The sequence below is a fragment of the Microtus pennsylvanicus genome, chromosome 11 (genome assembly GCF_037038515.1).
Source record: "Microtus pennsylvanicus isolate mMicPen1 chromosome 11, mMicPen1.hap1, whole genome shotgun sequence".
NCBI classification, from domain to species: domain Eukaryota; kingdom Metazoa; phylum Chordata; class Mammalia; order Rodentia; family Cricetidae; genus Microtus; species Microtus pennsylvanicus.
The window spans coordinates 47,922,178-47,949,979 of record NC_134589.1 but is presented as its reverse complement, the minus strand read 5'-3'; the positions used below and the strand labels follow the sequence as shown (position 1 = coordinate 47,949,979).

Genomic DNA, 27,802 nt, shown 5'->3' with positions numbered 1-27,802 from the left:
TGTTCCAGGTGCTTGAGCTGGGGACCACAGTCCCTAATCACAGCGTCTTTGGGATCTGAACAGGGATCCCCTTAGTCTTACCCACACCCTCCCAAGGGACAAGCTCTCTTCAGAGGGTGGCTCTTCCTTTCAATGAGGATAAAAAGTCAAATGGGTCAAGGTGGCAGGCATTTTTTTGGGACATCTATGACATGTATTTTTGGACACTTCTAAAATAAAAGGCATCAATTTTAAATGTGTCCCTCTTTTTTTCCCCCCTTCATGGTTATCCCATGTAGGGGAAAAGATGTAAGATTAGACAAAAAGAGGCAGACACAAGTAATAATAACAAATGTATTACATTCCTTGTTATCATGCATGCAAAGAGATTCAAATCAAAGCATGGGAATAATTTTTAAAATTACATTTATTTGTGTGTGTGTAGGTGTGCATGCACCTCAGTGTGCTTGTGAAGGTCAGAGTCTGTCCTGAAGCCTGACCTCAGGTCGTTGGGCCTGGCAGCAGACACCTTATCTGCTGAGCCATCTTGCCGGCCCCAAGAAGACTCTTGAACAGCCAAAAGACAAGGAAGGAGATGGCTCAGTGGCTAAGAGCACTTGCTGCATCTGCACTCATGAGCACATACCCACTAACATGCAGACAAATATACCTAGATTAAGAATAAAAACTTATAAAAGACTAGGAAGACTGATAAAACTAGTACTTCTCATTGGATAAATGCTGGGAAATATTTGAAATCAACTTTTCTTTTGCCCCATGAGTATTAAATCTTCTCAAAATGAATAGGAAATGAATTTCAGTTTTAAACATTTGCAATACATTTACTGCTCAATAACAGGAAAATCACTAAATCAAGTAGGAATCCATCAGGAATGAGCTGAGCCCTTCCTTCCCAGAGACGCTGCTGCTCTACAAACATGCACGTCAGGATCTTCAGAAGAGGGCTCTTTGGGACAGGAAGGTAAAACTGTGACCTCAGCTTCTTGGCATGAGATGCAAGCATGTGGTCCAGAACCCAAACCAGGATTCAGGGCTGTGTGCCTGGGGCATTACAGAGTGAACACAGACCATCTACAGTCTGGGAAAGAGGTTTTGAATTCAATCTTTCATATCCTTTTCTAAAAACTAAAAGCCAATTCACATTCCTAAAATTTCCAAACTTCCCCTAGATGCTCATGGCATCAAGGCCAACTTCTATGATCTGGTCAGGACTACCTCACGGTCTAATAAAAGGCCACATCCTTCCTGCCTTGCGGCTCTGCTACATGCTCTCTTTTCAAAGCAGCCCTTTCCCTTATTTTATTCAGCTGCTGTTTACCCGTTCAGTGTCAGACACGTTATTTCTTCAAGTCTTCCTTGACTCCATTTCCAAGCCTAACTAGACGTAGTGCTTCTGGGTATTCTTTCATGGCATCTTTTATAGTCTGTAAAACCGGATACTGTCAATCTCCCCAGTTAGACTATAAATTCCATGTGCAACATGCTCATTACAAGTCTAACACAATTATATTTTTTTTTTCAGTGAAACATGTATTTCATTCTAAAATTTTCCTTCAAAAGGAAGGGTTACGAATGAACATATACTCAGAGGCATTACACTTGCAACAGATTCATTTGATTACATGTCCAAATAACCTATTTAATTGCCGTAGAACACATTTTAGAAAAAATAGCTTGCATTTTTTTCTGATAGGAAAGATAACTAGCCACAACCAGGTAACTGAACTTAAATGATTTCATTTCATACCCGAAAGCAGTGGTTAGTGGGAAGAGATGCTAGAACGGTACTTTCACCCAATATGGTACAAGCAAACAGACTTGTAACTGGATTCTGGCTCTGCCTCTTCCTAGATGAGCCACCACAGGCAGAGACATCTAACCTCTCTGAGTCTCAGGTTCTGCATCAACAAGAATTTAACAGCAACATCTCCACAGAGTTATTGCTAGGATTAAAACATAGCCCGTGCAGGAAGTACACAGTATAATGCCCGCACAGAGAGAACGCTTAATAACACGAACTGCCAACAGTCTTTTAAGATGTTAACGTTATGTTCTCTCCTGTAAGCCCTAGGGGTCCCTCTGGATCTACTAGGTGCAAATCCAAGAAAATTACAGGCTATGGCCTAGTGCCTGCTCTCCAGGGAGCAAATCTTGGAGACTTCAAAGCGTGGCTAAACATCAAGGCAGGAAAGAACTCGACGACAAGGTGTCACACTTCATTTAATCTGAAGAATATTACAGGCTGTCTTCAGATATAAATTATAACAGTACAGAACAAGCAGCGAATTCAAACAATTTAAAAACTAAATAAGTCTACACGGTGTTAATTGCTGGCAAGAGTCCTGCCAATCTTCCTTTTTTTTAAGTCACCCCTGCCTTCATTTCAGTAGACGTGCACCATGCCATAGAGGAAGGTCCAGAAGAGGACGTAGGTGAAGAGGCCTCCAATGAGGCCTCCTGTAAAGAGAGGTCTTCTTGACTTAAAATACTTGTTCCACCGCCTTCCCGCTTTGAGAATCAGGAGCAGAGAGAGCAGGACGGACGCGAGCAGGTAGAAGATGAAGCCGTAGAGGCCGGTGAGGCCGAGGATGCCGGCTGTGGCCCCCGACAGCGCTGACACTGAGGTCCGGCAGTAATCGAGGACCGCGGCGTTGCCTCGCACGGCTGCCTCGCTGATGAACGGCGGCCCTTCCCGTTTGGCCACCACCGCGGCCATCGCACCCGCCGGGGCTCCGCTTCTGCCTTCTCGCGGACTCAACGCGGAACTGCGGAGAAAACCAAGTTACAAGTGGCGCCCGAAGGCCGGCGAGTTGGGCGCACGGCGCCTTCTTCCCCTGGGTGCTCCGACACCGCGCCTAGGCCTCTGACCTCCACGGGACGCCGAGGCTGAGGCTCGAGCCGGCCTGGGACGGCGGCACATCCGCACACGCCCGAAAGGCTCGCCGAGTTACCTGGAACACAGCGGCACACAGTCCCTCGTGCTCCCTCACACAGGAAACTACGGAGAACCCCGCGCCGCCATCTTGCGCCGGAGGCTGCTGGGAGGGCTCAGGTTGCGCATGCGCACTAACTCCGCCCCGCCCTCCTACGCTTGCGCCTCGGGCTCGCTTCCCCTCCCGCCCCACTTCTGCACCCAAGTCCCGGGACTCCCGAAAGCCGAGCAGCGCTCCAGCTGGTGATTGGCTGGAGACTTATTAAGTATTCATGAGGGGGCGGGCCGAGCAGGGCTGCCCTTTGTTAACCAGGGAGGGCGCGGCCGTGGGCATTCTGGCTGCGGGTCTCACCAGGCGCTGTCGGCTTCTCACATTTGAGTCGAAATGTCCTACGTCCCGGGCCAGCCTGTCACCGCCGTAGTGGTGAGTGCGCTCGCGCGGGCTCCTTCTCCTCTTGGCTCACCCCATTTTGCAGAGCGGCAAAACTGACATCTAGACAGGCGGAGAAAGCATAGGACCCGGGGCTCATGCGTGCATTCCGGTGGCCAGAGTTCCAGTTGCCGTTTCTGTTTAACAGTGCTGCAGCCTTCCCTGGCCAGGAGAGGTGGCTGGGACCTAAGAACCGCCCGAGACCCAGAGCGGAGGTCAGATCCCGGGCATTGTCGCCGCAGGGCGAATACCTTTTGGCAGGCGCCGACCGGGAGGACGGAGGAGAAAGGCTGGTCCGTGGGAGTGTTAGAAAACTCCCCTGCCCTGGGCCTCCGTGTTCCCAGCTGGGCGGCCGCGGGGGGCGGGCGCCGACGTCCGAGAGTGAGTGAGTCGCAGCCTTTGGAATGAGGAAGCGTTTCCTCTGCTCCAGCCGGCTCTCTGCCGCCGTTGCCTAGCCGTAGGAGATTTAGGGGGTGGGACTGGCCAGAGTTTGTCCTAACAGCCCCTTCCCCCCTTCTCATCCGGCCTTGCTCTGGGGACCGACCCCCTCGATAGCTAAACTTGGTTTTCAGAACTTTACAGGATACTCAGCCCCTTGGTTCAAATTGCGTGTTCCTGTGTGTGTGATACTTGACTTTGTAGACCTTTCTTTCCAGGGTCGCCTTTTCTGGGTTTGTTTTGAACACCAGTTGCGTTTGACTAGGCAAAGGAAAGAAGGGGTAGGGGTGTAGATCTAAACACCAAGGTCCCTGTCTGAGGGAGTCTGCAGCCCAGCCCTGAGGCAGAGGTGGGTATGCAGAACCTCCTCGGAGCTCCAGCGCCCAGCCTCACTTTTAGGCCCTCGCTGGCCTTGAACTTCTGGCAGCACTCCGTCTTTAGCCTTCCAGGTGTTGGAGTCACAGGTGTGAGTCAGTATGCTCTGGAGCTGTAGGGCTGGGACGGGGCCGTGTTAGACGGGTGTGCTGGAGAGCGCCCAGAGTCAAGAGGGTGGGGGCAATGAAGCCACTGATGAAGGTGGCATGAGTGGGTGAGCTTAGAGCACCAGCTCAGGCCTGGCTAGAAGGAAACACTGCTGGGCCAGTGGACAGCTTCCTGGTTTTCACACCACTTCTAGGATCTCTCTCTAGCTGCTCCAGAAAGGTGTCCAGGCTTGACTCACCTGGAAAAGAGAGGGTGCAGGTGAGGGCCTAGGGAGAGCCACTCTGCTGCCTGACTTCTCCCGTGTAAGTCAGTCACAGGGCCTTGTCGCCTTTTGGACCTTGCTGGTGGCCGTGCATGAGAATAGATCTGGAGCAGCTTACACTTTTGGGCAGGAAGCCCCAGGTGAATGGGCCTTAGGCATCGTGTTTCTTCTTCCTCTTCTCAGCAGTCCAGTCAGGTCTTTCTTTAAGCTGTAAGGCCACAGTCCTGTCCTAGTGCCAGGTGCATGCCTGAGCGTAAGCAGGCAGATCTGGCCTCTGTCCCTAGTCTTGATTGCTCACGGGGTGGAGATGCTTTCCTCCAGTCTGGCCCTCTCACGGGTAGTTCACATCCTGATTCTGTTACAGTCATTTTGTCCCCTCCCCTGAACTCTGGCCCCAAGTGATGTCAGCAGGTGGCTCCTGACACTCCCAACTACACTGCACTCTACCTGGGTCCCCTACTGAGTAATGGTTATGTTCATCTCGACTGCTTCTCAACCTTCCTAATGCTGCAGCCCTTTAATACAGTTCCTCATGATGTGGTGACCCCAACCATAAAATTGTTTTCCTTGCTATTTCCTAATTGTGATCTTGCTCCCGTTATGAATTGTAATGTAAATACCTGTGTTTTCTGATGATCTTAGGTGACTGTGAAAGCGTTGTTGGCCCCACAGGGGTCATGACCCACAGGTTGAGAGCCACTGATTTGGATGGCTGGAGGGTCAGTCCTTGTCTGTGGAACGTCACGTCTAAGTAGCTCATGCCTTCAGGCCTCCGTACCCTACCCACTCCAGTGATCATTGTAGCATCAATGCCTTGCCCTATCTCCTTTCTGAACTCCAGTAGGTTCAAGATCAAGGTCAGGTGGTGCACTATCATTTCTTAAGGCTGGGTGCAAATGATCCTTCCTTAGTTGAAGCCTTCTCAAGTCTAGAAAGTTATGCCTACTTCTTTTTTTGTTTTGGTGTTCGGTGTTTTTAAGACAGGGTTTCTCTGTAGCTTTGGAGCCTGTCCTAGACCTAGCTCTTGTAGATCTTGCTGGCCTCAGACTCACAGAGATCCCCCTGCTCTGCCTCCTGAGTGACCCCTTCAACTTCGGAGGTAACCTCTGGTAGCTGGAGGATGCTTTCTGAGGGCTCTCAAAGGAGCCCACACAGTTAGAGACCCCCAACCCCAGAGCATGCTGAGAAGCCTTAGAATACTGTTCCTTGCACTGAAGAACAGACCTAAGGTTTGGGGAGATGATATGACCAGGGCTACACCCCACAGTCATCCTTCATCCCATCTCACCTCCTGGTCCTGTGTCCTGCGCTGTGAACACCAGACTCATTGTCCAGGGAGCTCTTCTCGTCTCTTCTGTGCAAGTTTCTTCCCTACTTCTCCCATGCACCTCCTGGCTTTCATAATCTCTGTAGGGATTGCTCAGCAATCAGCCAATCTGAGTTACAGCAGGCACCTGTATTCTCAGGGTTATTGTTCCTGTTCTGGGTGGTCCTCTCCCCAGAAATATGGGTGTCTTCCCTATAGCTGTCACAGTACCCCATTTCTTAGGCCAGGATGGGTCCATAATACATTATTGAATAAGGATGGAAAATGGGTAGGGAAAGTTGCAGGCAAAGGGCTGTATGTAGGGGTTAGACCCAACCACCAACCTCCCAGATAGGTGACCAGCTGGATTTCTGCAAAGGGCCCTTAACCCCAACCCCTTGGCATAGTTCTAAGCTGACCAGCAGCCTGAGGTTGCTGTTGGGCGCAGAGATCAGATCTTTCTCCACCCACCTACCCTTTGCCCTCAACAACTTGCTTTTTCTTTTACCAGCAAAGAGTTGAAATTCATAAGTTGCGTCAAGGTGAGAACTTAATCCTGGGCTTCAGTATTGGAGGTGGGATCGACCAGGACCCTTCCCAGAATCCCTTCTCAGAAGATAAAACAGACAAGGTGAGAGACTAGGGTCCCAGAAGCCTGAGGTGGCAGATTTTTCTTCCTGAGCCTGTGTGGAAAGAGCAGACTGTTTTTTCTTAGTCAGTCCTAAATGATATGGTGGGATTAAGTAGAAGGCATGCTGAGACACCTGGAGGAGCAGGAGGTGGCCATCAGCAGGCTGGAACATCCCAGGGGCAGCTACACTGGCCACCTGGCTGTCATGGCACAGTCCATACCAGCTGAATGTATTGGTGGGAAAGGTGGGCATGGGGACAGAGGAATTTCTGGGCTCCATGGGTAAAGGGCCAATCCACTGACCACAGGGCTTTACCTGGGTTGCTTCTTTGCAGGGCATTTATGTCACACGAGTGTCTGAGGGAGGCCCTGCTGAAATTGCTGGGCTGCAGATTGGAGACAAGATCATGCAGGTACAGTTGTCCCAAAGGAGGAAAACAAGGTTTGGGGGTGAGGGGCTGAAGCACTTGGGGTTGAGGGCTAACCTAGCTTCCCAGAGGAGCAACTCGTTGAGATGGGTTTCTGAAGCCATGCTGTTATTGCCCCTAGAGAAGCTGGTTGCTCTGTGTACCACTATGTAATGAGATATTAGCTTGTGGGCCGGCCTGAGTAGCTTGGGCCCCTCAAAACCCTGCTTTCAGATTCTACAGCAGCGGTTCTCAACCTTCCCAATGCTGTGACTCTTTAATACAGTTCCCCATGTTGTAGTGACCCCCAACCATACAATTATTTTTGTTGCTACTTCATAACTTCAATTTTGCTGTTATGAATCGTGATATACATATGTGATATGCATTACAGTCTTAGGCAACCCTCAAGGGGGTTGCGACCTACATGCTGAGAACCACTGCTCTAGAGGGTGAAGAGCTGAGGTAGCCTGTGTTCTCTCCTTGGGCCAGGTGAACGGCTGGGACATGACCATGGTCACTCATGACCAGGCTCGGAAGCGGCTCACCAAACGCTCGGAGGAGGTGGTGCGGCTGCTGGTGACGCGACAGTCTCTGCAGAAGGCGGTACAGCAGTCCATGCTGTCTTAGCACTCAGTCAGTTTTGACCTGTACCCATCAACCTTTTTGTAGTGACAACACATCCACGCTCTGTATCTCGTTCTGGCTTCTGCTGTGTGCTGGGCCCCAGCTCTGAGGGGTAACAGCTGATTCCAAGGTCCAAACCAACCTTCCTACTCCTCAACCCCAGTCTGAGGCCATGGGACCAGCTCTCTGTCTTGGAGGCTGTGGATTGGAAATGAGGGCTTGGAGTAGTATCCAGTCTAAAGTGACCGTAGGCTGAGCCTGAGACCTACTACTTGGCCACAGCAGGGGCTGGGCAGTCAGGAAACACCTTCTGAGAGCTGCCAAAGCTTGGAAATGCCAGGCAGGGCCATGTTTCCCCATTTTCTCTGGCTGAAGGGCTTGGCCCTGTCCTTCCTCAGTGCCTCTTTCCATGCTTCCCCAGTCATGGGGCCCAGCCTGGAGCTGGACCCAAATATGCCAGAGACTGTATGAAGGCCACCTAGATGGAAGAGGGCAGGCTCCCACTACCTTCACTTCCCTAGCAGGTGCTGGCCTCTCCAGGATCTGCCTGCTTAAACAATTTATACAAGTTTCAAGACTGACATTTCAGGGCAGCTCTCAGGATTGCCATTTTTTTTTCTCTACACCTGTGGGTTTAGCTTTTGTATTTTTTAAAGTGACGACTTTGATACAAAGTGTTTTTATCTTACTGTTTGGAAAAGCCAATTCAATTCTCCTTTTGGATTTAGCTTACTAATTCACACACCTGGAAGCAGCAACTTGTAGCATGTGACTAAGCCAGTTGGTTACTATGGAAATGAGGCAGTACGATGCTACCCCATGCTCAACATTTGTGCCCAATAAACAATGCTGCAAGTTTCCTAGGGGTTTCTGCTGAGACGGTGGGCAGGAGTCTTGGAGGGTGGAATGAAACAAGTGCTTTGGTTTTAAGGATGGCTAGCCTGTCCCTTGCTGTTCTGAGAAAAGCACAACTCCTCCTAGGCCTACTTTCCTGGGAAACATATTTCTGGTGGTATCATAGAAGCCTCACTGGGAACACGCTGTGGTGTGCAGAGACCACATTTGTGGAAATGCCTGGAAGCACTTTCATGGCAGTTGTGGGAAGTCTTCAGTGTATTTTCTCAGAGGTGTCACTATGAAACCCTCATCTGCCTCTTGTGCAGCCTACCTTCAGTTCCCACTCGAGAGGGAACTCAGGTTTATGGGGAAACCCAGATCTATTATTTATTTATTTAGTATACAATATTCTGTCTGTGTGTCTGCCTGCAGGCCCTAAGAGGGCATCAGATCTCATTTCAGATGGTTGTGAGTCACCATGTGGTTGCTGGGAATTGAACTCAGGACCTTATGAATAGCAGGCAATGCTCTTAAACGCTGAGCCATCTCTCCAGCCCCAAACCCCAGATATTTGCAGGAGCAAGCTGACTAGATGGCGAGCTGGGAACTCTAGGCCGATGCCACTTAGGGGCTTGCCTATCCCTGCCAATCAGAAAGTGGAAAGGAAAGCTCAGAAGGCTGGAGGTGTAGGTCAGCAATGGAGCACCTGTCTGACATGCTCAGAGTCCTGGGTTTGCAGTCATGGCACTCCTAAAGAAAAAGTCCAGCATTTAAAATCTCTTTTTAAAGTGTAGCACCCAATAACACTTTTTTCTTTTCTTTTTCTGGTACTGTTGAACCCAGGGTCTCAAGCCTGTACACTAGGCAGGCCTTCTGCCAGTGAGCTACATCCCTTCCTTACCCTGAGACAGTCTTCTTGCTGTGTTCAAGCTGACCATGACCTTGTGTTCTTGCCTTAGCCTCCCATAGGTGAGCTATGGGCTTGACCAGGCTGCAATTCTGATTCTAGGAAATAGGACTTTAGAGATGGTTCAGCCTACAGAGTAAGATCTTCACCACCCCTGCTTTGTGCCCCACCCTCAACCCGGAAACCCCTGCTGACATCCACAGCCTGATGTCCCATGCTGATGGGACCTTGGTTCTGGTAGATAAGTCACTGTGAAACAAACCTACCTGACTCTGGTTGGGCAGGCATTTTGAACCCGAGAGGGCTTCCCAGATCCAGTATCAACATGCAGCCACCTCAAGCCAGTGCACTCCACAACCCTATGCATTTCTTCACACAGGTAAGCAGGGTCCTCCAAGCCCCAAGGACTTGGTTCCAAAGGTCAACATAACTGCCTTCTGCACCTAGTAAATGTTCTGAGTGTACAGACAGTAAACAAGCCACCTTTTAATTAAGGACATATACTCCACCAAAATGAAACAAGATACAAACATAAAAAAATATACAAGAATGAGAAATATAAGAGGCCCTCAATATTAGTCTTGTAGAAAGCAAAAAGAGCAGATTGATAAACTCAAGGCACACCCTGGTTCCTTCCCCGTCTGGCATAGGAAGGACAACCTGGAATGAGAAGGGAGGTTTGGGATCAAGGTGAGACCCATAAGCATTATAGGTGGTGAGGGCTTGCTCTTCTGAGGCTCCTCAACAGCTAAGAAATTCGAGTTCTAGTTTGGGATTAGGGGAAGGAGCCTGCCCTCCCCTCTAAGGGAGCTACTCTTACAGCTTGATTGACAGATGGGTCTCGAAGGCACAGGTTGGTACTGAGTGCCTGCTCCATAGGTGTAAGGTTAGGAGCAGTAGGGGTGGGGAACTCAGATGGGGCTCCGTCTCACTCTCAGAGAGTAGAGGTAAGAAAGAGGGCAAAAGAAAACAAGTCATTTCAAAATATCCCTCGGGGGCTGGAGAGATGGCTCAGAGGTTAAGAGCATTGCCTGCTCTACCAAAGGTCCTGAGTTCAATTCCCAGCAACCACATGGTGGCTCACAACCATCTGTAATGGCGTCTGGTGCCCTCTTCTGGCCTGGAGGCATATACAAAATATTCCTCGGTGTTAAAAAAAAATCAAAAAGTTACTGTGATATCTGTCTTTGTATGTTACGATCCAGAGGGCAGTGGGTGTGAGTCTGCTTCACACTGATCTGGCAGGCACCTCAGGGATCAGAAATATACTTTACCAGGCACTGGCCTGGGCCACATGGTCTACAGTTACTGGAGCAGTTATATAGAATGAATATCAGAAATGTGGCCTTCAGAGAAAGGACCCCAGAGCCTCACCCCAGAGTTCTTTCCCCTCCGCCACCAGCATCAGCACCTTCGAGTCCATTAGCCACAGCACCTGGCTGCTTGGTCCCTGTGAACACAGCGGTGGAAGCACCCTTGGCTCTCCCAGCTGTAAGGTTAGCCCTTCGAGCTGCTCCCAGAAATACTGGTGGTTTGGGGCAAGGCCATCGGCTGCAAACTTGGTGCCCAGTTCTGTCTGGGTTGGCTGTCGGGATCTGTGTGTGCTGCTTGAAGCCTTAAAGAAAAGAGAGATGGCATATCAAGATGCAGGAGGGCTGGGTGCCTCCTAGCAGGGGGCTGGAACTTTAGTTTGGAAGAGACCACTTCAAGTCTGGCTTTCAGCCTTGGGGTAGAGTCAGGTGTCTGTCCCAGAGAGGGAGTCCTCTGTGGCTCAGGTGGGGCCAGGATGAAGGCAGGCAGGCTGAGTTTAAGGCATTTGGCCCTTGAAGAGAGTGCTTCTCTGTCGGCATACTGTACCAGCCCTGAACACCAGCTGTTTCTCTGGCCTTTGCAGGATACAACTTTTCCTACCAGAGTCCAGGCCCTGGCTGTTTACACTGGGTCTCTGGGTTCTAGTTCATCTGTTCGTACCCTGGTTTCTTTCTGTACAAACAGAAGTGCTGGATGAAGAAGACAACATCAAAGAAGATGGTGAAGACCCCAAGTCCAAACTTAGTTGGGTCTCCGAAGATCAGCGTCCATTGGTCTGTTAATAGCCAGAGAAAACAGAATCTTTTTTTAGCTTCTAAGGCAGGTGGATGTGTGGGGATGTGAGGACCCCCATTTGCCCAGGAAACTGCATGAGCTAGGGGAATCCCAGGAAGCCCCTTCCTCCTGTGCTTTCACTCATTGGGTAGAAGCAGCTTTGGCAGACTCACCATTATTGTAAGACTGGAGGAACATCTGGAGGAGGCTAAAGCTGCCCCCTGTGAAGTCCAGAAGCACACCGCCAATGCTCCAGCCCTCGGTGCTTTTGTAGTAAAAGTTCATGTAGGCCTGGGGACAAACAATGCCACACATGCGTTGTGACTGCTACTCCAAATGAGATCTGCTGATTCTTCCCACTCATGTACTAAACTCAGGGCTCCAAAGAACACAATGACCTCTGGGCTTTTGACAGACTGGAGCTAGGGAAACAGGCCCCAGTCTGTATGCAGGGCAAGGGAAGCTTTCCTTTCCTCCCTGCCCTTTCTGCACTCCTGGACCCCAGTGGGGTGGGGTGGGGGCGGAGGAGTGCTGCCTGGCTCCTCAGCCTCTTAGAGGCAGACCTCCAATTTTTATTTTTATTTATTTTAAGCCAGTGTCTATTTACCTTAGGCTGGCCTTGAACTCATGATCCTGCTTCAGCTTCCCAGATACTCCAAGTACTAGGATTACAGGTGTGTACCACTGTGTCTGACTGTGACTCTTGATCCTTCACAGTTCCAGTGATCCTGTCCCCGATCTCAGCCTGAACTCCACACTTAGGAATGTGGTTGGGAGCCAGACTCTGGTGTGGAATCCAGCTCCAGCTGTGGAGTCAGGGCTATCCTTTAGTTCTTCCACCTGGGCTTCCTAACTCTTGGGCATTATTCCCCACTTCCTGCTGCCCCAACCTCACCAAACCCACAGTGCCCTCAGAGTATCTCTAGCTGGCACCATCTCCTTCCCTACCATGCAGGAGGGAGGTCTTGGCCTTATTGGCAGCCATACTGATCTTTCTCATTCTGTCCCCCACTTAGTGTTGCCTCTCCAGTTCTAGATAATCCCCAATGTCTCCCACAAATGTTCCTGCCTCCGGTTCCCAGCCTTAAGCCTCACCACAGAGCCTGGTTCCTCCATGGCTCTAGCTACCCAGTTTCTAGATTCTCAATATTGCTCAGCAGTCAGATTTCCATGCAGGGTACCCAGGCCTGAGCTGGCACTCTCCACAGTCTACAGAACTCCGCTTTCCCCTCAGGGTCTACCCCTGCCTGTAGCCAGTGGATACAAGACTCAGCTCTGAGGCTTCTTTGTTGGGAGAGTTCAAGGCGGCTCTAGAACTCCTATGTGGATGTCATTTCTTTACACCAGGCTCTAGTCTCGAGCCATCATGCTTGCCAGGGAAGACATGTTTGAGTCTAAAGCTCCAGGTTCTGGATTGAACTCTAAGAACTGGAGAGGGAAGTGTGCTGAGGGACCTCCTTGGAGAACATCTTCTCAAAGGAGAAGGCCACAGTGGTCAACTCCCTCCTCTGTCTGATCTTTTCTGATTGGTCCTTAGAGATGGCTATTGTGGCAGGCAGGCAAGAGAGAGAAATCCTAAGTTATTAGGAAAGACTCCAGGAAAGAGCAGGCTGTGGTACCCACTGGCTTTTTGCCATTCTAGGTTTACCGGCTTTTACCATAGCTTTCCCCTTGTTTTCTTAGCTTGGTAAAAGCTACCTCATGAGAGCAGGGCCTGGGCCCAGTACCTCTTGCCTCTCACACTACCAGCCATACGGAAATGCAGGAAGGTTCTTGGGTACCTGTGGAAAATACTTGATCAGCGTGACGGCGAGCTTGATGTAGGAGAAGCAGAAGAGGAACTGTAGCCATGTGGTCACACCGACTGCAGCCACAATCATCGTGACTAACACAAAGAGCCATGCGAGTACCAGGAAGCCAATGGAGGGCCATGACACATGCTGGTTGCCCCGCTGAGGATGAGAAAAAGGTGGGGTTTGTAGATGTGGACACAAAGGTTGCTTTATGATTTCAGGAAAGGGTGGCTTTGGACAGGGGTGCAGGATGGAGGCAGAAGTCTGGCCTTGGTGTAACCTGTGTAAAGGGGGTCAAGAGTACTAGGCCTGTGTCTGCATAAGGCCAGGGCAGGAGACCAAATCCACAGATTGTTGGTCTCTGGGTGGTGAGTGAATCAAGCCTGGGCTGGGATGAGGTGTGGAGTTCCTAGCAACAGCCCCACCCTTTACAGTCAAGCTCTCCAGTTCCATTCATGATCCTCCAGCCCCTGCCAATCAAGTTTCACCTCCACAGAGTTGGACACCTCAGAGCTCATTTGGAGGAGCAAACAGTGCAGGGCATAAATCCCGGTGCTGGAGGCCCAAAACCTCACCTAGCCTGCTGATAGCTCATCCCACGATGTGGAGGAAACCTGGGAGTCTGTCCCCCACTGCAGCTTTTCTCTAGACATGGCCCCAAAGGGAGAACTTCAGCAGAGCATCACAGCAAAGGTGCAAGAAAACCAAGGAGCCCCCACTGGTCTTGTGATGCGGGGGTGCCACATTATGGAGAGGCGATGCTAAAGCTCACGTCAGGGGTGCTCCTGTGAAACACCGGGACTTCTAGGTACCCTCAATCCATGCTGAAACCCCAGATTGCTTTTCAGTGACAGCTGAATCCAGGTTCCTCCTGACCTCCCAGGAGCTGGCTCCCTGGCCATTCTCATCTACTCACAGTTTCCCTCATGCTATGGTGAATGATCTTGCCTTTCCCTTTACCAAGAAAACACCATTTTCCTGACCCCCTCCCCCCCCACTCAGTTAAGCCAGGGACAGGATAGGAAAGCCCACCCCAAATCCATTCTGCCACAAAAGGCTGGGGGCCATCATGCCACCATTCCTTCAGGGCATGCGGGTAGAATGGGGTAGGGGTTGGCTTAGGACATCAGTGGCAGGCCAGGTCAGACCTCATCGCTCACCTCATACAGGCAGCATTGCAGGATGACAATCAGGGTGAGAACGACCGCATGCAGGCTGAAGAAGGCGTCATTACTGTCGACAGGGTTCACACCATTGGGATATTTGAGGAGAAACTGCTCCTGTTGGGGGGTGAGGAGAAGCTAAGAGGTGAAGAGAAGCAGTTTGGGTGGGCTGTAGGGAGCGAGCGATGCTGTACCTGAATGTAGGGTACCCATAAAAGACCAATGTTGAAAACACTGTAGGCCACGAAGCCAGTCAAGTTCAGGGCTAAGAAGTCAAAGCTGAGACCAATGACACTGCAGGGGGGCAGAGGAGAAAAAAAGTAGGGAAGGTTAAGGCAGGGAACCCCTGGGATGGGAGGGGACATTAGCACCTAGTACATGAGAAAGGAGGCCTCAGCACCATCCTTAGAGATCTCTCCATTACTAACTGGCCCTCTTGAGAGCCAATCCCCTCTTCCCTCCTTTACTCCAGAGGTTCCTGCTAGAGGCCTCTAGGGGAGAGAGAGCACCCCCTTCCCTGGCTCACTGCTTGGCAGTCCCCTAAGAGATCCGAGACCCAGTGTGAAGACAGACAGGAGAGCTATACAGTCTCAGGGGCTAAAGGCTGTATGACATGGAGTCCAGTTTTCCAGGGCCAAGGAGTTCCAGGACAGAATTTCCCCCACCCAGTCTGTTTTTGATTTAGGTGAGAAGCTCCATGTCATTGTTCCCATAGGGAAGGGCTAAACTGGGCAAGGAACTAAATATACAGCATAGGAAACCCCACCCTACTTGTACAGAGACGAGTGTAGAGGGGTGTCTTCCTGCGGCCCCACAAGGGTCTGCAGGGACAGCTCTAAGCTGGGCAAGTTACCTTTTCCGCCTCCAGTTCTGGATCACCTGTGGGTAGAAGGAGACAGACCAGGCCATGAAGTAGATCCAGCCAATCACCTGGTTTATGATGCTAACGATTCTGCTGTGTATCACCAAGAACCGAATCCTGGGACTAGAAAGGAATTTGGGGTGAGGATGCATTGAAGTGAAGCTTCTGGAGGAAGCCCCAATGCACATCTGTGCCTGTCCACCCTTCCTGTTCTAGGAGGCCACAGGGGTGGGGCAGACACCAGCCTACCAGGTCTGGTTGGAATGATTGCCGTGCAGATAAACAGTCACTTGTCCAACATTTTGAGAAGTCACTTGGAAAGACACATTCTTCTCTCCGGGAGGCACTATGACCTGTTAAGAAGGCTGAATTTCATCTGTGGCCATATACAGTTAACAGGGTCTGGCTCCAGGCCATGAACCAGGGAATGGGGGCAGGGGTATATCATACTTGGTTCTGCTTTCTGAGAACTTACTAACCAGGCACAAGAATCCCACCCTGCCCATGTTTCCATCTGGTTTCCTTCAGCAAATCCTACCGCGTGCGCCACCACAACCGGCTCCATCTGGTTTTCTGAGCAGAACTGTAGGCCGGTCTTTAGCCCTCCCTGGCTAACCACCAAAGGAGTGTAGGATAACTTTTGTCCTCTCATTAGCCCTGATAGCTCAGTGTACTCATCTGTACATGGGGGTAACACCAGTGCCTGTCTCCTAGGGCTGCTTTGGATATGATGTCCCTAAAGCTTCCAGTGCAGAGCTGGGCACACGGCAGGCTAGGAGTGCTTCGTACCACGACTGTGAGAGCAGTGTTATTTCTATTTCCATTGTTGTGTGCTCAGTGAAATCCATAAAGGATGTTTCCCCATGCCCGGCCTCATTGTCTAACAGCAAAGCAGAAGAAGTGGGAACACAAGATGCTCTTGTGGTCATTTCTGCTTGATGTTTGTCAAAAGCCCTGCTTCTGGAAGATGGGCTTGGCGCCTGCCTGTGCCATCTGATTTTTTTTTATCATCTTCCTGCTACACTGAAGTTCCCTCAGAGAAGCGGGGAGCTGGATGGCATCTTGACGGAACCAAACTGTCCCCATTTGCCTTATAACATCCTAGGTCCCACTCTCCACCTTTGTTGCAAGTACCACATGCATGCAGCTCATTACACCATGGTGTTTCATTTTCTGTCTCTTTCTCTGGTTTTCTAAGACAGAGTCTTGTTATGCAGCTCTTCCTAGCTTGCAACTTAGTATGTAGCTCCAGCTGGCCTCACACTCACAGGAATCCCCACGCCTTAGACTCCTGAGGGCTGGGATTACAGGTAGAAGCCACCGCACCTGTCCCCCCACCCCCAGCCCACCCACACACAGGGTTTTGCTAACACAGCACAATCTGGCCGAGACTTGGAGATCACCCTGCTTTCAGCTCTCAATGGATGGGATGCCTGGCAAGCAGGGGCTTCCTACTGGACTTGAGGCTCTGCCAGGTACAATGCCAGCTGTTTTATATTTGCTGCTATTGCTTTTAATCTCTAGAATGTGGTCTAGGAGACATGATACCTACAAATAAGGGAAACACTGTCTGGCTGAAGTCCCTGACCCAACGCTTCTAGGCTGAACTCCTAGACCTCCTGACTCCCAGGTTCTAACCATTGGTTTCCTATACCACAGGTACAGGACAAGAACGGGCAGGGAGGGGCCAGTGATGCAGGAGCCTGAGAAGGTGGGTTCAGGTGTTCCTAAAGATCATCTTCCAACAATGGTTTGGTTTTGACTCTCGCTGCTAATTAAACAAACAGACCTGGCCTATAATACTCATACAGAAAAGCATACACATCACAGCTTGATGAAGTGTCTCTATACACTACACACATTTAGGCTCCAGATCAAAAAGTGAGCATTTCCAACACCCCAGAAGCTCCACCCAGCTCCCCTTAGCCCCAGCCTCTTGACCCCGAGGATAACCACTGGCCTGACACCACAGGTTCACTGTTTTTATTCAAGGAACCTTACAGCCCATTTTTTGTGTTGGGCTTCTTTTGCCTGTTATTCTTGACTTTCATTTATTTTTACAGGAGGACACCTTTACTTCGCTGTCTACATATAAACTAACTGGTGTCTGTTCCTCTGAGTCTCTACATGTGACCTGCAGGTCAAACAAAGCTTAGCCTTGAAGTAGACCTGCTATTAGAACTGTGTCTTTCATTGTGTTGCATTCTGGCCTCAGCCTTCAGGCTCCTTGTGTCTGTGTTTGCAGTGGTTAATACTGTACAATGCTACCCACGGGGACAAGGGTGTATAAGGGCTACCTCTGACAGAGGGGCTCTTTAGTGGGATACTCTGAATCCCCTCTTACTGCTGTTTGCTTGCTGGGGGGCTCAGAATGATTTGTAGCCCATTTCCACAACTACCCAGGGTTTTTTGAACATCAAGGTTGTCCTTGCATTTTTTCTTACAGCCCCTCCTCATCCTTTGTTATTATGGACATATAAAAATTGTATATGATAAAGTGTGATGCTTTAATCTATGTATTTACTGCAATATGGTTAAAATAAGGTAACGTATCCACTACTTTACATACTTAACATTCTTTTGTTGGGTGTGGGAACATTGAAGATCTAATCTTTTATCAGTTTTCAAGTATAGGCACATTTCCTTTAACAACAGGATATTACATAGTCATGTGAACACTTGTAATGAGTATGTACACAAATAAAGGTGGTTATGACATCATTGGGTAATATAACCTTGTGAATCCACTGTCCTATACATGGTCCTTCCTCAACCAAATACTATTATTTGATATATAATTATATTATGATACTTCGTTGTTAATAATAGTCACTATGGCCTTCAGACTTATCTGACTGATGTTAAGCTTTTTTTTCTTCTTTTCTTTCAGTACTTGGGATTGAATTAGTACCTTGTGCATGCTACTAAATGCTCCACAACTGAAGTTGTTTTGGTTGTTGTTTTTTTTTTTCCTCTGAGACATGGAGACAGGGTCTTTCTATGTAGTCCTGGCTGTCCTAGAACTTGCAAAGTAGATCAAGCTGGTCTGTAACTCACAGAGTTTCACTTGCCTCTGCCTCCTAAGTGCTGGGATTTAAGGTGTGTGCCACCACATCCAGCTGTACCACTGAGGTCTAACTCCAGCTTTTTATTTTCTACCTTTTATTTTGGGACAGGTCTCACTATTTTCCCAGGTTGGCTATAAACTTGTTCTGCAGCTTAGGCAGGCCTTGAACTTGTGACCTCCTGCTTCAGCCTATCAAACAGCCTATCAAACAGGCCCACCATTTGCTTGTTTTTATCTGGAGTTGCTGCTTCCCTATTAAAGTATTTTTATCTAGCCAATGACAACTGATTTATATTACTGGCAATGTAGGAGCAGGAAGATAAAACATAAAAAGCTATGAATGATCATCACTATTACACAGAAAACCTCTGAGACAGTTCTGCAATTGACACCCAACCACCACCAATGTCTCAGAATGACGTGAACCCCCCTAGTCACTCACAGACCCTGCTAACATGTAGACTTTGAATTAGTAGGTCTGGGCTAAGCCTGAGATTCTGTTAGAAACACAAAAATTAGAAAGTTAGTCTTTCTCTCCACACACACATTAACTTTCTCCTTCCCTCCCTCCCTCCCTCCCTCCCTCCCTCCCTCCCTCCCTCCCTCCCTCCCTCCCTCCCTCCTTCCTTCCTTCCTTCCTTCCTTCCTTCCTTCCTTCCTTCCTTCCTTCCTTCTGTGTGTTGGCAGAGATTGAACATAAAGCCTCATGTATGCCAGGTAAACACTCTACACACCGAGAACCCCTCATTTCCTAAAATGTTTTAAAGCAAGGCTGATGCTTCCTATACAAAGATATGGCAGGGCCTTAAAATATCTTTAGAGCTTCTCCATTCTCAGAACCACCTTTGCCTCAAGCTTTTTTAAATTTTTTATCTTATTTATTTTTTGGCACCTGTCTGTACACTGTACCTTACTTATTATTATTAACCACGGTTTAGCTCTAGGATTGAAGACCCGGAAGCTATTCATCTCAACTTGCATTCATCTTGTGAATCCTTCACTCAAACTACATAGCAGAAAACATTCAACCTTAAAGAGGCCAACAAAGCCCAAACCACATATTTCTATGATGGAGTGAGGTGTGCGGGGGCGGGGGGAGCCTAGGTAACTTTCCCCCACAATTAAAATTAAAATGTGTTCTGTTGCCGAGTGTTGCCTTAAGCATTAGTAAGGTCTGTTACTTACTTCATCAGGAAGCTCCAGAATAGTAAGATTTTTTGAACGAAATGTGATTTCAAAAGTGATCACCAAGGTTGCATTTAATGGACGCCTAGGAAGATAAGAGTCTGGTTACTGTTGGGAGGTTGGACTCTGTAAGATGTCAATTGACCCTCTGGATTTCACACTAGGTCTTCCTCTCTCTGGGAATCAGGATCAGGAAGGGCAGTGTGCTCAGACTACACAATCCAACCACCATATCAAGAAACGAGCATTTCCAACACCCCAGAAGCCCTGTTCTGCTCCCCTCAAGTTTCCTGACCCCAAGGATAACCACTGGCCTGGCGTCATGGAGTTGCTGTTTTTATATTTTATATACAAAGAATCTGACAGCCCGGAGTTTTTTGTGTTTACCTTCTTTTGCATGACATTATTCTTTATTTTCATTTATTTCTATAGGAGAATACCTTTACCTAGGTATTTTCCCCAAAACTGGGAGAGGTAGAAGGAACCATGTTCCCACTTTATGAGGAGACTAGATATTCCTTTGGAGTAGGATGAGAACACAAGAAGGTGGAATTCTAGCTGTGAACAATGGGGGCAAACAGAACAGGCCAATGGCTCTCTGCCCCAGTGGGAAAAGTTCCTTCGGTAGGGTCAGCTCCGAGCAGGGTGTGGTGTGAAGATCAGCAGGGATGGGATGAAGTGAGTCCTTTCGAAGCAACCCATGGAGACCTCAAATACGGGAAGCTATTTAAAGATTCCAGAGAGGGGAGAGAGGGTAAGCAGACAACTTAGATGGTTTATATGAGGTAGGTGTGCAAAGTATGAGGACAGAGCAGCAGGTCTGTGAGGAGGCCTGGGGACTTTCCAGGGCAGGTGTAAAGAGCATTGTCTCATCTGGGAGCCACAGGCATGGTGAAGCAGTTGCAGACCACAGAGACAGAGGAATATCTTCTGGCAGAGGGTGAACCAGGTTAGGACCTTCATGCCTAAACCAGTAGGTATCAGCAAGCAAGACTTTTTTCTTTTCTTTTTCCTGAGACAGGATTTCTCTGTAGCTTTGGAGCCTGTCCTGGAACTTGCTCTGTAAACCGGGCTGGCCTCAAACTCAAAGATCCACCTGCCTCTGCCTCCTGAGTCCTGAGATTAAAGGTGTGCGCCACCATGCCTGGCACACAAGGAAGACTGTTAAACAAAGGCTAAGTGTGATCAGGGCTGGGTGGAACCCCTTGATACTCTCACTTCTGCTGTGGCAAGTGACCTCAGCTGTGCTATGCTGGTCAGCAGTTCAGTTCCTCAACCCTTGACTTTTAGGGCTCTGCTCATATATTTAGTCTTGAAAAGGGTCTTGAAGTCTGGCATCACCTGTGGCCACCAGAAGACTCTTCTTGTTAGAGGAAGCAGCTCATGTTTCTAGGGAAATGTGTCCCCTTTTTCTCCCAGTGGAAACAGGGACTCTGTAGACTCTGTAGGTGTTTGACTTTGGGACCCTGCTCTGCAATCTTAGACTCTTTTTATGTCCTACAACAAAGGCAAGGGCATCACACAGGAAGTCCATGCAGACTGTGCCAGAGGTCAGTACCAAGTGGGGATGAGGAGAGAACTGGGCTTGAGAACTTACCCAAGGGTGATGCTGACATTGGTTGAACTGCCATTTTCCAGCTTCACAGTGGGAGGAACCGTGAGACTAACAGTTGACTCTGGAAAGATGCAAGTCAATGCCATGAGTCACCACGACAAAGAGTTTAGCCCACAAGGAGGAATGGGCACCAGGCCCTGCCATCTGAACTCACTAGCCCTGATTCATTGATAGTACTTTCAGACTTGTATTATGATCTTTCCATCTCTGCACCAGGGCCAGACTGCCACAGTTTAGAGCAGGAAGTGCTGGAACTTCCTCTTCCTTCCCCTATGTGGGCAAGCTGAGTTCCCCAGAAATGGTTTGGGAGCTACAGAGCCCAAAAGTTATAAAACAGACATTCAGTTCAACACCTGTGATTTTTTTTTCTCGAGACATTGTTTTTTAGTGTGTGTGTGTAGCTTTGGGGCCTGTCCTGGAACTCACTCTGAGCTCACAGAGATCCGCCTGCCTCTGCCTCCTGAGTGCTGGGATTAAAGGCGTGCGCCATCACTGCTCAACCAACATCTGGGATTGTTAAGGGTGGACTGGAGAAACATTGAAAACAGCCCATGGGTCCCCTCTGAAAAACTGGTCTGGTCTCATTCCTAGATTCTGAGACGGGCACAAGGCCCGGCTAACATGTTTCTAAAGAACCATCTGGGCTTTCCTGCAGACTCAGTTCACCCCATGCATGGTTCCCTCTCTGAGGCTGTGTGCTAGGGACTGGAGGATATTGGTGAGGGATGTACACTTTTCACCATCAGGGCTTGCTTCTTGGCATGAAGGCGCTAACTCAGGAGCAGGTGGACAAACAGGCCTCCAGGGTGAGGGAGGAAGCAGGATTGAGTCTTAGAAAGCCATGTTGGGGTGAGGGCCAGGCTGGGAGTATAACTCAGAGGGAGAACGTAGGACTAGTAAGCATAAGACCCTGAATCTAATCTTTAGCATAAAACAAAACAAAATGAAACAAAATGCCAAGAGGAAGAAGGAAGATAATTTTGGGAAATCAAATAACCAAGCACACTGTGGTCACAGGGAATGGCTGACTAGCTTGAATAATTCCTGTATTCTTTGGACAGCTCACCTCCTTTGTCACTGTGCTATGCTGAGGCATTCAAAGCTTCAGGGCATACCTGGCCATCTCACCTCCCCTGACTTACAGACTTCAAGGACAGGCACATCCTAGAAGTCATGATCAGGGATCCAGACTAAGAGAGGAAAGGGTATCTTAGGCAGCAGAGCAAGGGCTCCATCTGGTGAAACGATTCCCACAGGGATAGGAGGTGCAGGCCTCTACCCAGAACCCTCCATGGCAGAAGATGAAGAACTAGGACCTGAAGTTTTAGAGCTTAGGATAGAGAGAACAGTGTCACTTCTCCAACCTCAACTGTCTCCCCTTGGTATTCCCACCTTCCTGGGAGAGTCACCTCATGTCCCAAGGTGCTCACACTTCTGAGCCCAGTTCTGCCACATCTGAGCTGCTTTCTTCAGCTTGGTCCCCATGTATAAATGCAGATGGTGGCTGTCCCCAAAGTACAAGTCTCTCAGATGTGATTCTCCATAGTAAGCTCCCTCACCAGTGGATTCTTCAGGTCAGATCAGTTGTGGTAGCTTCACCGTCTGGAGGCTGCTCTGGCAACTCTGTCCTGCCTGCCATGCTAACTCTGTCCTGCCATGCTAACTCTGTCCTGCCATGCTAACTCTGTCCTGCCTGCCATGCTAACTCTGTTCCTGCCATGCTAACTCTGTCCTGCCATGCTAACTCTGTTCCTGCCATGCTAACTCTGTCCTGCCTGCCATGCTAACTCTGTCCTGCCATGCTAACTCTGTTCCTGCCATGCTAACTCTGTCCCTGCCATGCTAACTCTGTCCCTGCCATGCTAACTCTGTTCCTGCCATGCTAACTATCGTGGCTGCTATGCTAACTCTGTTCCTGCCATGCTAACTATCGTGGCTGCTATGCTAACTCTATCCTGCCTGCAGTGCTATCAGTCTGAGGCTTTGTTCTGGGCTTGCCCAGCTAAGGGAGTGTAGGACTTACTATACCAGTCTATGAAATTTTATTTACTGCTCAGGACTACGTCAGGTAAGTAAGACCCAGAGCAAGTCACTGCTCGGGGCAGGCACATGCATGTTGTGTGTGTACGTGTAGGCATTTAAAAGGGTATCAGGGAGTTAGATTTTTCCAGTCTTTGTATATATTAAAGTAGGAATATGGGAGCTTTCAAAGAACCAGATCAGAGAGCGTTTAAATCATCCTCACTCAGTACTATGGAAAACACTAGTGGTCAAGCAAATGAGATTCTAGGCTCTGAAGCCACACAGTTCTATCCTGGTTTGATACTCCCTAGCTGTGTGACCTGTTGAAAGGTACTTTACTAGTGAGCTTACACCTGTAGAGCCTCACCTGTAAAATGGGTGGAATAAGACCTGTCTCACAGATAAAATTCAAAATGGTTAGTAGCACGCTTTCTACTTTCTACACGGCCTCAATGCTAAATAGTTGTTAGCGTCTATTACTGTCATCACTTTACAACTGCAGGTTAGTTTTAGTCCAAGATAGGAGGCAGCTGGGAAGCTGTATCATACCCAGGGACAGCAGGAGCCAAGGGGAGACCACCTTGTTTTCCCTACAGCAAACCAATCTCTCCTTCCCTATTTTCCTCCCTCTCCCAGACTGGGAATTGAATACCAGGTCTTTACACACGCAGTGCAAGTGATCTACACTGGGCTCCATATTTAGCCCTTCTTATGTTCTTACTTTTAAACTTTGAAATAGGGTCACATTAAATTGTTCAAGCAGTCTTTAATTAATCTTGTCCCATAACCTGCACCTTAAACTTGTGATTCTCCTGCCTCCGTAGCAAGGATTATAGATCTAAGCCACTGCTGCTGGCTGGTACCACTCTGCACCCTACCTCATCCCAGTCATTGCTACTGACTCTCTTTCTTTCCTCCCTTCCTCCCCCCTCCCTCTTTTCTCTCTCTCTTTCTCTCTCTCTCTCTTTCTTTCTTTCTTTCTTTCTTTCTTTCTTTCTTTCTTTCTTTCTTTTTCTTTCTTTCTGTGAGGTCCCACAATCTGCCTGGAATGCAGGGACACTATTGATTTTCCTGTCTCAGTTCCGGAGTGCTGGGACTACAGGTATGACACCATTTCTGTTGTTCTCGTCACCCCCATTTTATATATATATCTCCAATAGGAATTGGGCATTTTCGGTCCTATTTTAAGTCTAGGAAAACTCCCTCCAGAGGGAAGGAGCCCTACTCCCATAGCTACACACGACTGAATAAGGATTCAAAGCTAGGCTTGTTGGGTCCAAAGCCCAAGCAGTTACCACTAGGCTGCACTGCCACAAATTCCACTCAAAGAAGTCAGAAGCTACAATCTCTGGAGGCTTTCTGTTCTTGTGTCATCCTTGATGCTGACATCCCAAACAGAGAAGAAAAGTCCAGCAGAATGAGGCTGGGATCCAATCCAATTCCAGGTTCTCAATTCTGTGGTAGCATCCATTGCTCCTTCATAGAGACGGTCAGAAGAAAGAGGCAAATGGAAGAGGCCCTTTTCCAGTCGTAGTTTTATCTGTGAGGCTTTCTACCCTGCCTGTGTCTCAGTTTACCCTCTGTGTAGTTGGGAGTACGGGCAAGATTTTCCACGATCTCCTAGGCAGTATCCTTTATGTGCTCATGCACACATGCATACACAAGCATGCACTCAATTCCTGGAGAGTCAACTCAGTAGGGCTGAAGTGTGGCATCCCTCTGCAGAAAGGCGGCAGGACCAGGCCTCATGGTCTGAATCCCTCCTTACCATTTCCCCCCTAGAGATTACTTCTCCATAAGGTGTGACTACTAAGGAATATGACCGATATTTACCAAACCTAGATGAGCTGATCAGATGACCAGTTTTCTGGCTATCAAGAGGCCAGGTAACCATAATGATGCAGGCAGTGTGTACAGCTTTAGGGCACATGTGTAGGACTTCTCGTGTTTCCCCAGGCTTCTGAAATTGTTTGTCAGGGACTTTAAGATACATCTGCTTTGGAGTAATGGCCTACCTAATGATGAATATGGGCCTGGGATCTGGGAGTACCAAACAAAGCTATTCACAGAAGGAATCCCAGAAATGTCTTGTGTATTTCAAGGATGACAACAGAATTTGAAGGGATCCTCTGACAAGGATGTATGATCTCCACTAGTGTGCTTTCTGTGTGGCTCAGGATGCTGTAACTAGCTCCGATCTTCTCTAAGGGAAAGGTATTTTCTTTAATGTCTCCTAGGACCCACAACTCTCTCCGTGAGGTCCAGAGGGCAGAAGCACAAGTTGTTCTTTATAGATACTACCTCAGCTTGGAGAGGCTCTGAGAGCCAGTCGTACGGTCTGACTAAATAACCAACTACTACCTCTGTTGATACAGAGAAGGCAAGAGGCACCCCAGCACAATAGGCCAATTATGTTTGGGACCATTTGGCTCTCTGTGTGTCCCCATACCACACCTGAATCTGGCTATCTCGCTGAGTGGAGGCCGACCGTAGGTGGCATGGAGAACACTAAACCTTTGGTGACAAACAGGTCACACTTTCCACTGTTTCCCTTCTTACAAAGCCGAGAAGTCACTCTTAAACTTACCGCCTTTCTCCATGAAGTTCAAGAGGAAAAGGGTCAAAATAAGCAGGCAATTCCTCGCCATGTTCTCTGACTTCTCAGAACTAGGAAAAAAGACAAACGGCAAGAGAGAAGTATGTTAAGGATGAATTAGCTCAGCTCTTGGTGGACAACATGCTACCTGAGCCATGGCAGTGGGACAGTTCATAAAGGACTTCTACTTCACAGGCTCTGTGACCTCTGACCTCACAGGCTTGGCATCACAACCTCCGAGAAGGAGACCTCAGAGAGGTCTTATCTTTGCTTTGTGTAATGGGCAAACCTGCTCAGAGCTCCTAAGTGGGTTGTGTGAAGTCCTGCTCTGCGGAAGTGAGCGCAGACCCGTACCGTTCCCTCAACTGCTTTCCACAACCCAGTTAACAGGGAAGGAAAATGAATGGAGTTTCACTGGCAGAGTGTTCTCTTTTTCCAAAACCCATCTCTTCTCTAGTTTCACTGAAGCAGATATGGACCATGAAATTCAAACACTCTGTCAGCAAAAAAAAAAAAAAAAAAAAAAAAAAAAAAAAAAAAAAAAAAAAGTGCTAAAGGCTAAGACATCCGGAAGAAAAACCGCAGAACAGATGAAAAAGAATTGACAAGATGACCACAGGGCTAAAATGATCAGATTGGTTAACCGCACAACTAGGCTTGTTCAGAAAGAAAGACACTTGCCAAGCCCATCTTGGGTGTGTGTTCTGACCTTCTCCAGGCCTCAGTCACGTGGTGCTTTCAGTCTACCATCCCCACTCAAGAGCAACCTGGAATCAGACAACCCCTGCGGCAGCTTCCTTCCTCAGGTGGCTGAGGTAGTCCTGCCCTTGGTGCATAACCTGGAACTTCCTCAAGGCATAACTAACATAGACTGGACAAGGAATGTGTTCCCAGGAGATGGACTGTCCAGGTCTCAGGCTTCCCATTTACCTGCTGTATAAACTTGGAATACTTTTTAACCGAGGCTTCCTAATGGGGGAACAGGGACAGTAGTAACCGCACCACAGAATTAAAGTGAGATGAAACTTAAGGCCTGCATTCTCAAAGGGGGCTAAAACAAACTCTTGGGGTCTGAAAATATCGGCAACTATTATTGTGGCTCCCCCAAAAGCCATAATACAAAAAAATAGAGCTTATCAGCTGTATTAAAATTTTTAAGGAGGTGGACTGATAAGATAAAAATGTTGAGAAACAATGATGTAATGTTATTACTGCTACCACCCAGGGCTCCCAGCAAGCTCTCACAAAGCACTTATTTTCCTCAATATTACTGAAAAGGCAAGACCCAGGTGTCCTCTCTTCCTCTGGGCGAATCAACAGGAGCTTCTGGAACGGTCCTAACAGTATCTAACTTTCCCCCCCCCCAAGCCACCTGCACCTTCCCAAGCCAGACTGAGGCGCACCAGAGGAGGCAAGCAAGGGGTTCCAACTGCACTCGGACTGTGCCACCGACCTTGGTTGGCAGCCGCTAGCTCACCAATAACCTGGCCCTTCAACTTGGATGCAGGCCTGGGCTGGGGCCAGAGGACAGAAACCCAGGCTCAGCTGAAGGAGGCTGCATTCGCGACAGACTGCCCCTCTTAGGTGTCCGGCTACTGTCTGCTGCCGGGCGGGTGGTGTCCTACCAGGAAAAAGAGAGGCCGTGCCGACCGCGATAGTTCTCACCTGACAGCCTCCCAGGATCGGTGGACTGACCTCACCGAAAGCAGCAATCTCGCGCCAGATGCCTCTTCAGAATGTAAAGGACTCTTTGGGCTCCGCTGACTTTGTGTGAGGGCGGGGCCAGCTGTCACCTGACCCGAACCACTTGGTTTATGGAGCTGGGCGCGAGGAGCTCTGGGAGTTGTAGTTTTCACGAGTCCTAGCCTGATAAAACTGGTAGGGTCGAGGGAAGGGCGCATGCATCTTGGCAGGGGCGGGGGCTCGGATGTGAGGGGAGAGCTAGTCACTTGTCTCGCCTGCGGCAGGACTCTCGGAGCCTCTGTCGTCTTTCGGTGAAGATTCTCGGACGCGCGGCACAGTCCGGGAACCTCCACCCGATAGGTCCCGCCTCTGTCGCCTCTCTACCTATCGCCGGGGGTGCTGTGTGTGGCAGTCTGCCGTCCTTAGCCAATGGGAAGACAAGAAGTCTCCCTGTTCCCGTGTCAGGGAAGC

General features: G+C 49.0%; 3 protein-coding genes across 6 annotated transcripts; 1 reads left to right on the top strand and 2 right to left on the bottom strand.

Annotated features, from left to right (window-relative positions):
• Positions 1-388: 388 nt before the first annotated feature.
• Emc6 (ER membrane protein complex subunit 6) lies at positions 389-3,080 on the bottom strand. 2 transcript variants are annotated; one of them, XM_075991730.1, is made up of 2 exons: positions 2,869-3,052; positions 389-2,765 (listed from the first exon to the last, which is right to left on the bottom strand). In XM_075991730.1, the coding sequence occupies exon 2, from the start codon at positions 2,714-2,716 to the stop codon at positions 2,384-2,386; it is 333 nt and encodes a 110-aa protein (XP_075847845.1). In that variant the 5' UTR covers positions 2,717-2,765; positions 2,869-3,052; the 3' UTR covers positions 389-2,383. The 2 variants fall into 2 exon arrangements, with proteins under 2 accessions (XP_075847845.1, XP_075847844.1); XM_075991729.1 differs by having other exon boundaries at positions 1,488-2,765; positions 2,952-3,080.
• Positions 3,081-3,197: 117 nt separating this feature from the next.
• Positions 3,198-8,375, top strand: Tax1bp3 (Tax1 binding protein 3). Its single transcript, XM_075991728.1, has 4 exons — positions 3,198-3,356; positions 6,363-6,482; positions 6,818-6,895; positions 7,382-8,375. The coding sequence occupies exons 1-4, from the start codon at positions 3,318-3,320 to the stop codon at positions 7,517-7,519; spliced, it is 375 nt and encodes a 124-aa protein (XP_075847843.1). The 5' UTR covers positions 3,198-3,317; the 3' UTR covers positions 7,520-8,375.
• A 1,358-nt stretch (positions 8,376-9,733) lies between these two features.
• Positions 9,734-27,700, bottom strand: Ctns (cystinosin, lysosomal cystine transporter). Of its 3 annotated transcripts, XM_075991721.1 has the most exons (12): positions 27,314-27,648; positions 25,640-25,719; positions 21,013-21,091; positions 19,416-19,500; positions 15,413-15,516; positions 15,155-15,286; positions 14,496-14,595; positions 14,299-14,418; positions 13,127-13,297; positions 11,519-11,636; positions 11,232-11,346; positions 9,734-10,875 (listed from the first exon to the last, which is right to left on the bottom strand). In XM_075991721.1, exons 1-12 carry the CDS (start codon positions 27,547-27,549, stop codon positions 10,758-10,760), a joined length of 1,458 nt encoding a protein of 485 aa, XP_075847836.1. In that variant the 5' UTR covers positions 27,550-27,648; the 3' UTR covers positions 9,734-10,757. The 3 variants fall into 3 exon arrangements, with proteins under 3 accessions (XP_075847836.1, XP_075847834.1, XP_075847835.1); XM_075991719.1 differs by having other exon boundaries at positions 9,734-11,346; positions 27,314-27,700; XM_075991720.1 differs by lacking the exons at positions 19,416-19,500; positions 27,314-27,648 and having other exon boundaries at positions 9,734-11,346; positions 25,640-25,693.
• Positions 27,701-27,802: the final 102 nt, after the last annotated feature.